This window comes from Amblyomma maculatum, chromosome 3 (genome assembly GCF_055883805.1).
Source record: "Amblyomma maculatum isolate TAMU_Amacu chromosome 3, ASM5588380v1, whole genome shotgun sequence".
Lineage (NCBI taxonomy): Eukaryota > Metazoa > Arthropoda > Arachnida > Ixodida > Ixodidae > Amblyomma > Amblyomma maculatum.
In genome coordinates, this window is record NC_139346.1 from 208,019,441 (window position 1) to 208,035,213 (window position 15,773).

Sequence of the window (15,773 nt, forward strand, 5' to 3'; positions counted from 1 at the left end):
AGCTGAAGTTGCCTTCTGTGTCCCTGCTACTCTCATTGCTCAAAAACTTCTCCATACTTGTATCAGACTTGGAGGAAACATGCTGCTTCAGCGGGACGGGGGTGTGCGACGCTGACTCCATGATATAAACAATATATGCAGATCACCTTACAATGCTCCAGAGAGGTTTTAAATTGCACCGCGCAGCAGAAAAGCGACACAGAGAGCCAAAACTAAGGGTTTCCGTATTATTCAATGGATAATTTTAGCTGTCCGAGAACACTTGTAAAGTGAGAAAATATCACTTTGAAATCATCTATTGCAGGCTAGAAATGGGAAAAGGCATGAACAGTACTAGTTACCTTGTGTGCAAATTGTTCCGCCACCATTATGTCAAACTGCATGTTGTCAATGCTACTACTTAAAAGTGATCACACTGGCAAATGCTTTCGTGTACAAAACAATAGGTACTACAAGCGCGAACTTCGTTAGCGACTCTTGGAATGTGAAATCAGGTCGCCTTGTTCTTTGTCATTGCTTTTGTTGCCATTGCTTTGAGGCGCCCTAACCCACGTGTGTGCCACAGTGTCACCATCCCACGAAAAGTAGTATGCATAGCGCCATAACACTGTGGAATGTTGGCGATCATGCGGAAAGCCAGTGAATGAAAGTTGGCCGACCATGAGTTTGTCGAGAGGAAGTGCTTTGTACCAAGTACACTACCTAGTTCCTGGAACTGTTTGGACTGTGGTTGAAAAGGAGCATCAACTTTTGTTTAGGACTTTTTTTGTCCTTGCCATTGGTATTCCCTCTACTTGCTGCTGCTCTGGTTCGCAGTATACCAACCCCCCTCCTTTTTTTTTCTCTCTTTTTTTTTGTCGCTGGTCTTCTACGTGCTGGGTGCTGTGCCTCTCTAGCTCAAGTGCTGTACACGGTCTATCGCCTCCGCTTCATGTGCCTCAGTTCCTGTGGCACAGGCATGAACAGGCGACCTGTGAAGCTCATTTGGACACTCGAGCACAAGTAAGTCACTCTCTGCCTTGCATGTCACATAGTCAAAGTACTGGATGACATCCTGCAGGGTGTCTAGCAACCGGGAAAACCGGGAATTGTCAGGGAAATTTCATGCACCGGGAAAAATCAAAGAAATGTCAGGGAAACCACCAATAATTTTGTGAAGTCAGGGAAAATGGCAGGATATATTCTGCAGTGCATTTCCATTTTAACCCTTTCACTGTCACGAACGTACCGGTACGCATTTGCGTTTCCTCCCCGCAGTGTCAATAACGTACCCGTACGTATTCTATCTTGCGTTCAAATCTTCGCGCCTCACCGTAAAGCTACCGCGCTTGGAGTTGCTCCGCCATCTGTTGAATCTTTCTACAAGCTGATATGCTCGCTCCGCGCCGATATGACACATATATGGAAGAGTATGGTGCGACCGCGCCCACCCGTTCTTTGCTCGTGGGAGGTGGCGTGGTCGCTCTGTGACACTACTCTCTCGAGATCCTTCGGCGCGCGCGTGCGGTTATGGGTTCAAAGTTTGTTCTGCCATCTGCGGCAGGTTTGGAGGTTTTTATTTTTATTCTTTGTCGCGCTTCCGCTACGGCGTGGCAAGTTCAGGGCCGCACGCGGTTGCCTCTCTCCGACTGACATATGACTCGATTGCTGCATTCGCTCTCTCCACGCGCCCTCGCTTGAGGACAGCTTGCCGTTAGCAGCAGCAGCACACGAGTGTTTTAGCCTCTTTCCATCTTTTTCGCTTTCGACTTCACTACGCGCCGTTTCTCTCCCTTGTGCTGGCCACTGAATGTGCGCCCTCCGCGCGCGCTTACTTTCGGATAGCGGACCGCGCGGGACCTTCGACGGCTGACTGGAGCGATGGGTCTTCGGGTTCTGATTACCAGCCAAGCTCGGATTCGGACTCAGGATCTACCACACTCTGAAGAAGTATTGAGCGTGTTTTTTTTTATTTTATCATATATCATTTATAGTCACTGATGATGATGATGTTTATTTAAACACCTGCAGAACACTGAGTGTGCAAATTGCATTGACTAATTTATTTGTATACCCATCATAATGCAAAATAAATCTTTATGCTCGTTCCCTGATATGCTCGTTCTCTGAAACCAAGCCGACACTGGGGGTGCGTCCCGGTCAGAAACAGCCGACAGTGAAAGGGTTAAGCTGGCGCACAGCAAGTATGTTATTCACGCAGATTTTTTTTTTTTGTTGTGTGTGTGTGTGCGCGTGCTGACCAGCGCTGCCCCCACCGCGGCCGCGCCGCAAGTTGAGGTGCAATATATTATTTTGACGCCAGCGCATGGCAGAGCTGCCACAATAGAAGGAGCAATATGCACGTGAGTTGGGTACTCTGTAAAATAGGCAGATGCGCAGCGTGAGAGTAGTATGCGACAAAAAGCAGGAATAATCGCGCTGGCCGCTGCCGGCGCGATTATCGAGCTGCGAGCGGCGAGCTAAGCTACAGTTGAAGTCCATTGCGACACTCCAGCGGTTGACCGTTCGTGATCTCGCCGCAGTTTCTGCGCTTCGTGTGCGCGATAAAATTTCTTAACACTTTCATGTCCACAATCACGAACTCGGTACCGGCATCGCATTCCGCGCTAACGCTGAGATGAAACTCGCGTTGGGTCTCATGCTGCCCTCATGCTGACCCAACTTCCAAGGTGGAAAAAGGGAGCATTAGACAATAATGCCCCAGAAGAAGAAGGCGACAAGATAAAAAATTAAGTGTCCCTGTCCACGCTGAGCAAGTGTAATGTTGCTGAGAATTCTAATTTTTAAAGCATTCACAGGGACACATTGCCGTATTTTCTCACATACAGTAGACTCTCATTAATTCAAACTCGAAGGGACCCCAGGATTTTGTTTGAATTATCGGAAGTTCTCGCACATATGACTCTAAGCAAGATTACAGTGCACATTATAATTAAGTATACTCTTTTATTACACAATAAAAACAGCAGAGGTGAAGGATCCAAAACAAGTTTATCGAAAATCTATGGCTGACTAGACTGTCTGAAGAAATCATGAATTAATGATTGCTTCTTTTTTACATGTGCATTCAGAACAAAGTTCTCTATTCCAGTAAAAGCAGCCAGTTTTTTTTCAGAATTTTCTGTTGCTGTCAGAAATTTCCGGACCCCGGCAAGGTAGTTGAAAGCTTGTGCTGCTGTCACAGAGGATTGCTCTTCTGATTCTTCCTCTTCATTTTCGCTGCTGTACTGTGCTGGCAGTACCTCAGCTACCAAGTCGTCCAGAGTGTCTTCCCTGCATACGCAGAGGGCAAATTCACTGAGGTCAGCAGCTATGTTGTGTGCTTGGAGGGCAGAAAGCACTAGCCCTGCATCATCGCTCTCCATTTGGAGGCAGTCTTCATTTTCATTTTGAGCGCAGTCAGGCAAAGTATCACTGCTGTAGCTTGGTATTCAGAAGGCATGCTGGAAGCAGTTCCATATCGTTGCTGACTTTACTGCACTCCATCCGTCAGCTAGCATTCCCACCGACGACAGCAATGTTACGCTGTACGACATGGAATTGTCCATGCATATTAGCATCCTCTTAAGGAGTAGCCTCCTGTAGTTTATCTTCAGACATTTGATCACCCCCTGATCCAGGGGCTGGAGAACAGCAGTTGTGTTTGGCGGGAGGGATTCAAGACGAATTGTCTCCAGGCCCTCAACATCACGGTGAGCGGGACAGTTGTCAACAATAAATATCTTTTATCGCTCTTGAGCACCACACCAAGCTTCCGCAGCCACTCTTCAAACAAAGATTGCGTCATCCACGCAAGTGAATTGGCTGCATATGAAATGGGTAGGGTTCGGACGCCTTTAAAGCACCTCGGATGCTTTGATTTGCCCACAACGAAAACTTCGGGCTTGTGGCTACGATCCATATTGGCACAAACCATGACTGTGAGTCGCCCCTTGCTCAGCTTACCACCGGTACAACGTTCCCCCTTGCGACACATTGTTTGCTGAGGCAGGCACTTGAAGAATAGTCCAAATTCATCAGCATTATAAATATCAGCCGGGCAGTATTCAAGCAATAGGCTCTGAAGACTCGTCTGCTGCCAGTCGGTAGTAACCGCCTCATTCACCGCTGCCGTTTCTCCACTTACAGTTTTGAAAGCGAGGTCATGTCGCTCCTTGAATCGCGACACCCATCCATCACTACACTTGAAATCGTCAATTCCAAAGCGCACAGACAGTTCTTTTAAGCCAAAGGAGAACCGCCTTCTCGAGCTCTGGATGCGCCGCCTCCCTAAGCATTTTTCTGTCAGAAGCTAAGCAACTTGCGTTGTTTCGCAGCTTGTCTTTCGCTTTCACAATTGTTGTCAGCATACTTTTCGTTATACCATACATCAATGCCGCAGCAGTCTTCTTCGTTCCAGCCTCAACTTCTTCTATGGCTGTCAATTTTTTTCTTTCACAGAGAGCGTCCGATACTTCCCTCGCGGAGACATGGTGCTACCGACGCGGGCAAACGACCAGAGAAAGAAAGGCACGAGCGGTCACGTGATTCGCAGTTGGCCGACGCTACTCACGTCACTTTCGCATCCCCCTTTTTTTCTTCTGCAGTTTTGAGAATTTAGATAAGCGCAGGCAGACAGTCGTCTTTTCCACAAGTTTTGAGGGTTAAGTGTAGTTTTAATTTCAAATTTTCTCCATTGAACTGGCTAGCAAGCCACAAAAAGTTGAGCAGCGTCCTTCGGGAGGCTTTTGTTTCGTTTCGAATGTTTGTTTGTTAGGCTCTTCTTCGCTTTCTTTTCTTTTCATAGTGCGCTTATTTTCACATTTTCCACTGTTGTAGTGTTATAAGAACTCGGATTTTTCGCCAGTGGCAGAAACGATAGCCGATAATTTTTCGGTATGGACAAGCAAAAAGTACGAATGAACCGAATTGTGGTGTTTGAATTAAGTGGCGTTGAAATACATTGAAAACATGACGAACCAACGAACGATTTGATTTTTGTTTGAATTAACCGAAAGTACGAGTTATCAGTGTTTGAATTATCGCGAGTCTACTGTATTACCTACCCCTGCTTAAACGCACTGAGTATTTCAAGCCTCCCAAAATAAATAAAACATTATCCTCTTATATTGTTATATATAGAAATATGACTAGTCAGTTATAACTGTGCAAACAAGATACGGGATCGAATCCTGGCCAGGGTGGCTACGCTTCGGTGGAGGTAAAAAGGAAGGTGCCCATGCTCTGTTCAATTTCGGAGTGCATTAAAGATCCCCAGGTGGTTGAAATTTCCGGAATTCCTTCCCAGAATTCCCTCCACTACGGCGTCTCTTATAGCCCAAGTCGCTTTGGGATGTTAAACCCTATGAACCAAGCCAAGCAACTGTACAAACAATGATCAGGTTATTTTCAAAGCAAAGTTATTGCAAAAACATCGCCACAGTGCTGCCACTGTGCTGCCACTGTTGCCTTCAGAGGTGTGCAGTGCAGTCCTCTTATAAATGTATTGAGAAAACTGGAAAGGCCTATCGATATAACTGATTATGGTTATATCTGGATACGTAAAAAAAAAAGCAGAAAACACACCCAGGATGTTTTTATGCATGTAGGTTTATAACTTTATCAATTTATGCTTGCTTGTGTGGCGGCTGAAGTTGAAAAGTTGAAAATCGTTCTGTTCATTGCTTTCAGTTTCGCGTACACTGGCGGCAGTCCTTTTGCGTGCACGTAACTACTCATCCTTGACAATAATTTAAATAGACAACTGTGAGAATATTTTTTGTGAGGCTTTCAAGCTTGCAACCCTGTCAGAAATCTCAAGAAACTTGCTGTTTAACCTCGAGAAATACTGTCTTGCGCCTGGTCGACGCCCATCTTTCAGCACACGATCAAGAGATCAGAGTGTCGCTGCACCCTTTGCATGATGGCAGCTAAGCCAGCGTTTCCCCATCTCCTTTCAGCGATTGCAATGATTATAGCCCCAATTTCTTAAAGCTGCACTTTCACAAATTTTCCCACGCTGGTCCATTTGTGGTACATATGCCGATTTTCAGTAAAGTTTTATTTTTATCTAACATTCAAACAAGTTCTCGCAATAAACATCTTCTGAGTGGCCAGAAAGCAATTTTTGTATCCGATATATTGGCGATAATTGAAGCATTATATAGGGTTTATTTATTATTGGGAAAATTGGTAAATCCAAAGAATTCGATCGTTATAACCATATATGGTATCGGTATAAGTGGGTTACACTAGAGTAAAACCTCGTTAATTTGGCCACCACTAATTCGGTAATTTTGAGTGCCGCTCGAGCCCTGGCAAGTGCCTGTTCGGTGGTGTCGGAAGCTCGTTTGTTCGGACGGCCCTTGGCTGGCATCGTTTAATTCGGCCAGGCTCCTGAGTGGCACCATTTTAAGGTATGACTGGCTCGGCAAGCGATTGCCCAGATATTCGTCCTTGAGCTTGAACTGCATATTACTGTTTCCTGCACCTCACTGCCATGCACGCGATGGTTGGCACATTGACAATCGACAGGCTGACAGGGCAACCTCCAGCCACATAGTTTCGTTTTTGGGGCTTTGCCGCCAGCCTGCGCAACCACAGCTATCGGTCACACTGATCAGCCTGCTACAGGTTCTGCAGGTACACTCCGTTAAGAACAATAATTACCTTGTCAATTTCTTTTTGTTCGTTAGGTGTCACGTCTCGGCAGTACAAATCATGCTTCTGTCCTCCATGGGACATTTGTTCTTCCAGCATTCCGAAACTGCTCATCCTTCACGTGCTGTTTGCCACTTGCGCGCTGAAACTTCCTTATATGCGGTGGCACAAGTGGAGAAGCTCCAAATCTGACCATACTGCCCGCTGAAAGAAGCTGTGGAGGCCTCGATTATGCAGCAGTTTTGTTTTTGACAATCCGCCTTTTGCGCGAGGATGTGGCGCCATCATGCGGGAGCGGGCGGGAAACACATTGAGCGGCAGTGTAGCAGACGAATCGAAAGCACACCATACGAAATGGCCACGCCAACGCTGGTAGAAAGCGAAAGCTTCCCCTCTTTTTTGGCCTCGGAGCGGAAAGTAGTGACAGTATATGCAGCATATCTTGTTCACGCAGTATGGGGGAAGGTAGAGCGTTTTCACAATCCACTCATAACGCACGTACGCATATACTATATTCATATTGTAAGAGCGTGTAGCGCAGGCCGTGTTCGACGGGACAGAATGAGACGCTCTCAGCGTGCAGGTTTTCGGCAGACAGGAGAGCGTGGGGGCAGAGAGAGAGAGGGGGATCTCAAAGGGCAAAGCAGCCAGGGGTTTGTTGATGCTGCAGAGCTAGGTGAATCGTCTCCTGTGACTTTGAGCGACGCATATGCGCGGGGTGTCTTGAGTTACCGAGCACAATGCGGTCACCGCGGCGCCGGCATGGTGCAATGGGCGTCGCTTCCTCCTCGCGTCATCTACAACCGTGCAGCTATAGGATTTCATCCACCGTGAAAAGGGCATTGTCCCGGCCGGAATGCACACCTGCAGGAAACGCGCTGCATTTTTTGGCAATGGATGATTCAGAGCTGTAGCCGGTTTCTGTCCTCAGGAGTCAGAACGGATGTGGTCGCAGTGGTGAAAAGGTTCTCGGTGCGCAGAGAATGGTCATTCTGTTGTGAAAGGATCTCCAACGTTCATTTCTGCCTCCGCCGCGATTTCTGCGGAATCAACTTGGTGACACATGTGAATCTCCTACATATCGGATGCGCATCTCGGTCAGGAACCAACCCTGTTCTACGTTCAGAGCGATCCACTCTGCAAGTGAACGAGCATGAACCCTCCAGGAGACTCATTTATTGTGTCGGGCGGTTTCCTTGCCATTGCAAACGGTTGGACGAAGACGACGATTATCAAGCTCCCTAACGAAGTGCATCTGATTGCGTACATTAAAGGAACAAAGTCCGGATGCTTTGGCGTGCACGAAGGCGAGCCTTTAATTTAAAAAAAAAAATACTGTGCGTCGTGCAAGTGTCAAGTGCGTCATATGCTCCGAGCGGCAAGAACACAGATACTACAGGTATGTATGCATCTAAGCGAAATAGGCATGATGAAAAGTACCTACTGGAGTTTTCACCCAGGCTGTAGCGCACCAGTGATAGCTGCAATGAGGATTTCTTCGGTGCGTGATTGCTTCAGTTGCACAGGGGCCTGAAGGCGATGTATTTTGTCCCTTCTTATCTTTATGTGCGAAAGGGCTAGGTAGCTTAGATATCACAGGCAGCTGTGTGCGCTAGGCCGCAATATTTATCATGTTTTATCGTGACTGCCACCTCACTAACAAGAAAAAAAAAATACGGCGTTTTAATGCACTGCCGTTCGCGAGCCTCATGACCAGCTCAACCACTCGGCTCGCTAATGGTGGTGCATCACAACAAACACCCTTTTTTTCTTCTTTTTCGTCAGGCGGCAGTCGCGATAAAACATGCTAAATATTACGGTCTAGCGCACACAGCCACCTGTGATATCTGCGCTACCCGGCCCCTTCGCACATAAATAAAACAAACGACAAAATACATCGCCATCAGATGCCCCGAACAAATGCTCATTGCGGCTATCACTGGTGGGTTACAGGCTTGGTGCAAACTCCGGTAGATACTTTTCATCGTGCACATTTCCTTTAGATGCATACATACCTGTAACGAAGTGTTTTTCGCACAGTCGAGAGCACGCAGTCGGCTGTCAAGGTCGCCCATTCACGTCTTGACGCTTGGTTGCCCTAATCCAAGCTTCACGCCGTTGCAGGTCGCGGCTCGCCGAAGGAAACCTAACAAAACGCATCTTGCATCCCGGCACGCCTCGAGAGTGGCAGCCGTAAGCGGCACAGGTGGTTGGCATCATTTTACCGAGGCTCTGAACGTGACTGCCCCTCCAGCCCCCGTGCGTTGGCTATGAGTGCGGCGACGAGAAGCGCCGTCGACGCCGCTCAGTGTGTTTTCATCAGTCGCCGCTGGGGCTTCGCGCATGCGCAGAAAACTCGCGCAAAAGGCGGATACTGATAAGTGCACTAATTAAGGGGAGGCGCAGGTCTTAGAATGGTCGAAAATCAAGGGGGGGTTCGATTTTGAGCTAAGCTTATACTTGGGACATTTATCCTTTTGAGCACCATCATTATCCATACTATCTCCACTACAGGGCAAAGGCCTATGTCATATTTCTTCAATTAACCCGGCCCTGTGTTAGCTGCATCCACGTCACTCCTGCGAACTTGTTAACCTCATCCGCCCGCCTAATTTTTTTTCTGCCACCCCCTGCTACACTTCCCTTCCCTTGGAATCCAATTTATTACCCTTAGCGACCATCGGTTATTCTCTTTTTGCACTACATGCCCTGCCCATTTCTTCTTCTCGATTTCCACTAGAATGCCATTAACTCGAGTTATTTCTCTGACCCACTCTGTATGATTCCTATTTCTTGACCTTGCACCGACCATTTTCCCTTCTATATCTCTCTGCGTTGTGCTCAACTTAATAGAACCCTTTTCATTAACATCCACTTTAGTTTTTTTTTTTTTTTTTTGCTTGTTTATGCATTATGAACCATGTGAATGAAAAAACTGCTTTGTCATAACTGATCCAGCATCAGATTATTTTTTGTTTCATTATACAGATGGAAGTCTATAGAAAATGCATCTACCAAGCAAACTTTTTTTTTTTATATATTCGATAATTTGCTGCGCCCGAAACTATTGTAACGAGGTTGGACCATTTGTCTTGTCTTCTTCCAGTGGCAGTGTTCTCGGCAGACAAGGTATTGACCTGAAGGTTTGTGCCTGCCCTGGGAGGGACCGGAAGAATGAGGAGAAGATGAACGCCAAGCAGATGGACAATCTTATAGGGCTCATCTCTGATGGCCATCCGCCGGCTAACAGCAGCAGCCACCCTAGCCATGTTTCCACTGTCACCCACAGCCGGCCACGGCCCCAAAAGAGAGGCAAGTAATACTCAGGCTGGCAACACAAATTAGTTTTTTTTTTATTATTATTATTATTATTATTATTATTATTATTATTATGTTTATCTCTCCCCCTCCCCCTTTTATCCCTACCATGTGGGCTCACTTGCAAGCCTTGAGTGAAATACGGAAGCAAAACTAGTCAGTAAAGTACTGTGCACTGTGTTACACCTTTGAATCGATTATGTGTCCAGGCTGGGTGGCCACGACCACTCTCGTTTCGGGAGGCCCGGCCAAGGCTATGAAGATTGAGCAGCAGCGGCCAGCAGAGGTTGAATACACAATTAAGGTGAGTGGCCGAGCCAAGCCTCATCTTGCACGCAGTGTCCTCGCTTTAGTTGCTCATTAATTAATGCTGGTTTTAGCGAAAATTTGTTGCATTTTTTTCTGCTTTGTTACCCTGGATACTGTTAATTTGACCCTTGCAATGGTGCTGCCAGTTGTCAAACTAACACCGTGAATGTGTCGTCATAAACTACTGCTTATGCATACACCGTATGGCCAAGACTCTGCTTTATTTTCGACCGTTTTAAACACTGCGCACTCATAAACACAGTCAAAGCCAGATATATCAAACTTGAAGAGGATTGCGAAAGGCACTGAATTCAAAATGGACACGACAAAGGAACACTCCGTTGCCACCGTTTTCTCTCGGCATGGCATTTACACGTGTTAGCGATTGTTATTTTATTTCAGGGATAACTCCCGTCTATGTAGTGGCCACCTTCCTCGAGCATTAAATGTCTCACTCGCGGTGGTCATCCAACACCCTTGCGTCAGCCTTTGAGCCTTGAGCATGTGCACATCCAGTCGAGTTGGCGCCGTTAGAATGTTTTTCGTTTTTGATGTTTTTAAGAGTTTGTGTGTGCACTAGAAACGGCCACCACACCGTCGCCAACGAAAACCAGGATGGCACACACCTCTTGGGCTGCAAAGTCACCTCTGCACTGTTTAAAACTCGCTCTTTGCTTTTCAGTTGGCTGCCATCATCACTACAGTAAAGTATCAGTGGTACAAATCCGGTTAGTACGAACTTCGGGATGATCGGAATTAGCGAAATTCTTCAGCCGGAATGTATTGACTACAATATGTGAAATTTCAGGTGTTCCAAACACCCTCCGGTGCCACTATAGATGATATGAACGCGCGAACTGCGCCCATAGCCTGGACACTATACACTTTGTGTATTGCGAGTAGTCTGCGGCGCCATGCGGCCCACATATTGCGGACGTCGTGATTTCATTTCTGCTGTATGCACCATGAGAAATTCGTGGAACCACGTGGACTACACATCGCCCATGTTGCCAGAGTCGCAAGTGTCTCTCGCGCTGCAAGTGACAAGCTGTGGCCATGCGATCTTAATAAATCTCTGGCATAGACAGATCTGTGTGCACGCCTCTGCCATGCTTCTGCATTTTCGGAATTTTATTCGTTTTTATATGCAAATTGCTCATGATTCTCTGGTGTGCCCGTGCGTGAGTCCGTGGCAGCTTTCGATAATCTTCTGAAGGATTAGAATGCTTTCAGTACTGATAGTTAATCAATGATGTAGTAGTAGGTGTATGAACATTAGTTAATGGTGAATAAATAACTGCCCAGTGATAATTAATTATTCATATATAGTTAATTAGCCAATGATAATTAAATAATTTGTGAGCTTTGAGAACCTTACACTCACTGCGCATGCGCAGTGGAGTACATCTTCAACCACTTCTCAGACCACAAAGGAATGGTTTCATATTTGACCTTGAATGTAGTCTTCCAATAGATACTTGTCAATAAAGTTGTAGTCTCGTTAATGCATTCCAGGGCAGTGACATGGGCCTAGTCGTGTCTAGAATGCCCAAACAGAGTCAGCAGCAAGAGTCACCAAACAAAGCCAAGCAGCGGCTAAACAGAGGGAAGTGACTGTGGGGATTAAAGGCTTTTGCCTCTGTGCACTTTAGATCATCAATGCTCCATGAATTTTTTCGTATCCCCATGAGATTTGTATCGCCGAGATTCTACTCTACATACACCATCTGCAGGCATCAGTTGGTGGACAATTTCTTGGTTGGCCATTTTGGCACCTCAGAACTGCTGTGAATTTGTCATCAGCAGAGTTGACGTGCTGTCGAGGCCTAACACATTTCAGATTGTTCTGCATGGTGTCTTAGCAGTGGATGCCTTCGATCATCTGCCTTTCACTCAAGATTTTCGACCGAATGTTAGGAGCAACATGAAGTCTGCAGCAACTACTTTTCTATGCCTCCGCTGGCGGCTGTCCTAAAATCTTGATTTTCATCTTGTGTGAAACTTTTTTGCACTTCCGCATTGACATTTTGCGTGATGTCGTTGACCGTCTTAGCCTAATCACTGACCACAATATGTGCATAGCATGGCAATGCGATGGTTGGATCACATGCCTGTCATTTGCCTGTTTGCTGTTGATTCTAGTTTCTGTCGCTGCCGCCTCTAAACGGCTCGGCTCGTGAATGCGCGAGTTACTTAAACACATCTGTTATGGGCAATTCAAACAATCGAAATGTTGCTTTTCCTGAAATAGGGCTTCTTTAAAAATTTTGTGCAATGCTAACACAACAAAGCGCTTCATTATAGCTAATCGAGGGCTAAATTTTGCAATTTTGATTTCTTTACAGATTTCAATTTGTGTAAAGAAATATAAACAAATCTTGGAACAACTAAACATTGCGTTTACTTTGTTTTATCCAATAATTCACTAATCTGCATTTATTATTGGACTGTAGCAAGAAGCTGCCATTTGGAAGTTTAATGCAGTGTAAAATTTTGCATCGCAGACTTGTGTGGACAAATGCAAATTTGTTTGTTTTGGTGGCCCAGAAGCATAGCGCACCTTGACATCAGGTGTGTTAGCATTATGTTAGCATTATTGCTGACCTAGATTGACAAGCTGACATCAGCCAATCATGGCATCCTGTCATCCTAGTGCGACTGCCTGGTAGTCTGTTATTTTGTTATCCATTTATCTTAGCATGCCTTTGCTCTTTTCTTCCGTGCTGTTCACTACAGGTCCCCAGCAAGAGGATTTATACCACTCTCAAGCTTTTGCGGGATGCCCTTATGTCCTATAAAGTCCGTGAGCCGCAGGCTTTCAGGTGAGGGGCCCTAGCATTTCATTCTCCTGTACTTCAAATGGGGGCCTGTAATGTAGAACAGCCATTGCGTAAGCCTGTAATCTTCCTTTGCATGTTGCCAGGTTTAACAATGTACAAGAAAAATTCAATTTACTTTGAATATATTTGGTAAAAATACTTAAAAAGTTGGGGATGCTTTAGTATTGCCTCTTTTTCTAGTTGCGGAAATTTTGGACACCTGTTTGTCGATATCTTCAAACAGGTAACCCTGACAGTGTTACAAAATATTTTTAAGTAAAAACATTTTGCACAATCTTGTTACAGCATGTGTACAAGTGCAGTCAATTGAAGGGCTTCCAGGATAAAAATTTATATGACTGAATGTAATTTATAAAATAGAAAAAAATACCTCAAATGCACAATTTCTCAAATATGCACAAAGGGTTCGAAATAATTGACTATGGCTATCAAAAACGGTGTTTAAGAAGTTCCGGAATATGCAAAAAGTGGTGCATTGCCCTTTTCTGACTTCGAGGGAAAAAGAGATATAATAGGCTTATTTACAACTTTTTCTTATGATTTCCCACAGCAGTGTTTACTACTTAGTTTTGTGCCTGGTGTTTACGTTGGTCAAGGAAACAGTTCTAGGAAAGGTTGAGATGGAAACTTACCTTGCATTTGTAGCAAGAAACAGTAGTTTGAATCAGGGTTTTCTTCGGTTCATAGCACAGTTTGCTTTGTGTGCGTGTGTGATTTTTTCATTCTTTTGTGGCTCGTGGAGCATGTGTTTTTTAGAGAGCAATGTGGGAGTGTCGAGCTTGCTCGGCATCGTCAAGATTATGGTCCAGATTGTTTATCTAGCCATATTTATGTGTATTTTTGCAAACATCTTGTATCTGTTTGGACAAGAAAAGAATAAGAAAAAAGTCGAATCAGCCAGGAACTTCCCTGATCCGGTTCTTTGTGGCGCACCCACACCTTTGCTTTGGTACACACCAGGTTCCCATTTCGAGAAAAACTTGACACGTTTTTGGGCTGATTGCTGTATATTTTTAACCTAGTTTGCGGAAATCCTCCCAAATAGAGAAACACAGTGTAATCATTTAACGGTCACGGGCACCTCCACCCACGAGGAGGTGCCCGTAATCATCCACCTCCTGAACCTAAAAATTTGCTTTTCACTACCAGAGGCATTCCTAGCTTCTGTTTTAGCCTATAGGTGACATGCAAAAGTACGGCCACGCCGCTGGGGGCAGAATTGATATGCACATCTGGGAGTGGCGCTGCCTACATTGTCTTTTCACCATGTGTTCCTACAGAGTCAGCACGTCATGAATTCACTTTCTAACAGCGCTTGCATCGGTGCATAAACGGCATCCGCTGCCAGTGCCCGGTTACATAAGCTTTGGGGCATTTCCACCAAGCTTTTCCTTGAGTAGATGTTCAAATGCAAAGAGAAAACGTGCTGGAGATTCTATTTCTTGCAGCTTGAGAGGCAGCATGAGTAGGAGCGCCCTTTTGGGCTCATCTCACATTACCAAGTCCCTTCTTATTTCCTGCCTTATATTCCTCAAGTTTTCAAAACATTATCAGTGCATCATCATGAATTTTCTGACGTTCGCTATCATTCATATTTTGGTCAAGAAAATGTGGTTACTGCGTTGTCATCTAATAATTCACTCCTTTGCTGCAGTGTTGCATATTTTTGTGATGTCTAATTTTCAAATTTTATATGTGTTGGGCGCACAGTAAAGATGTAAACATGGATATGATGAATATGAGGTGTGAGATCTAATGAATGACATGCGGTGCTCAACATGCATAGTATGTGCATTTAATGGCATATATATGGTGTTGAGTCATGACTGTAAATATTTTTAGGTTTGTAGAATTTATTGCAGGCTGTAAACGCTTGCTTTATTGTATTTCACCCATTGGCGACTTTACATGCTATGAAACGTGTCATCTCGACTACCTAATCCATCGTCACGGCTAATTCCATGGAGAAGTAAAAACATGGCAGATTAAAGCTTTGCGGCGAATCGGTGTGCGGCGGCCTTGCCCCCAAAGGTCGCCGGAGTAAATGTCCCATGAAGTTACTGGAGCTCCTCGCAAACTTAGATAGTCAGTGCGGTCAGTCGGCGGTAGTGTGGAGATGGAATTCAGTGACCGAGCGTTCTAGCTGCATCGCTGCTGTAGCAGTTTCTCCATAATCGCAGCTTCAGCCAGAAATGCCGCGACGATGGTGGGCGGGTTTTGCACGAGGCCGGAAAAAAAACAGGTCTAACTCCACGCATCAGGTGCCGCACCTTCTTCTCCTTACACATGGATGGGTCGGCGCGATGGCAGAGACGCATGACTTCTTCACCATACATTGCGACCCCTTCGTTCGGACGCTGAACTCGAGAGGTCAGGGCACGCTCGGCATTCTCTCGGTGGTCACTGTCGGCATACATACCGAGGAGTTGGCTTCGGAAGGCCGGCCACGTGGAAAATGTGGCCTCGCGGTTCTCGAACCATGTCCGAGCAGCCTCTTCAAGGCTGAAGTAGACGTTTCGCATTTTCGCAGCGCTGTCCCAGCCATTAAGCGTCGCGACCCTTTCGTAGTGAGCTAGCCAGTCCTCGGCGTCTTCGAACTGCTCACCGTGAAATGGCTTAGGGATACGTGGGCTTTGAAGAATGAGACAGGACGAAGGGGTAGAAGGG

At 45.8% G+C, this 15,773-nt stretch overlaps 1 protein-coding gene across 1 annotated transcript in view; it reads left to right on the top strand.

Moving 5' to 3' along the window:
- LOC146197548 (uncharacterized) overlaps positions 1 to 15,773 on the top strand; it is a 73,157-nt gene that overhangs the window by 29,985 nt on the left and 27,399 nt on the right. Inside the window, exons 8-11 of the mRNA XM_084597197.1 lie at positions 897 to 1,002; positions 9,746 to 9,951; positions 10,119 to 10,261; positions 13,003 to 13,088. Of these exons, the coding sequence (XP_084453323.1) occupies positions 897 to 1,002; positions 9,746 to 9,951; positions 10,119 to 10,261; positions 13,003 to 13,088 (541 nt within the window). The remainder of the gene's footprint in view (positions 1 to 896; positions 1,003 to 9,745; positions 9,952 to 10,118; positions 10,262 to 13,002; positions 13,089 to 15,773) is intronic.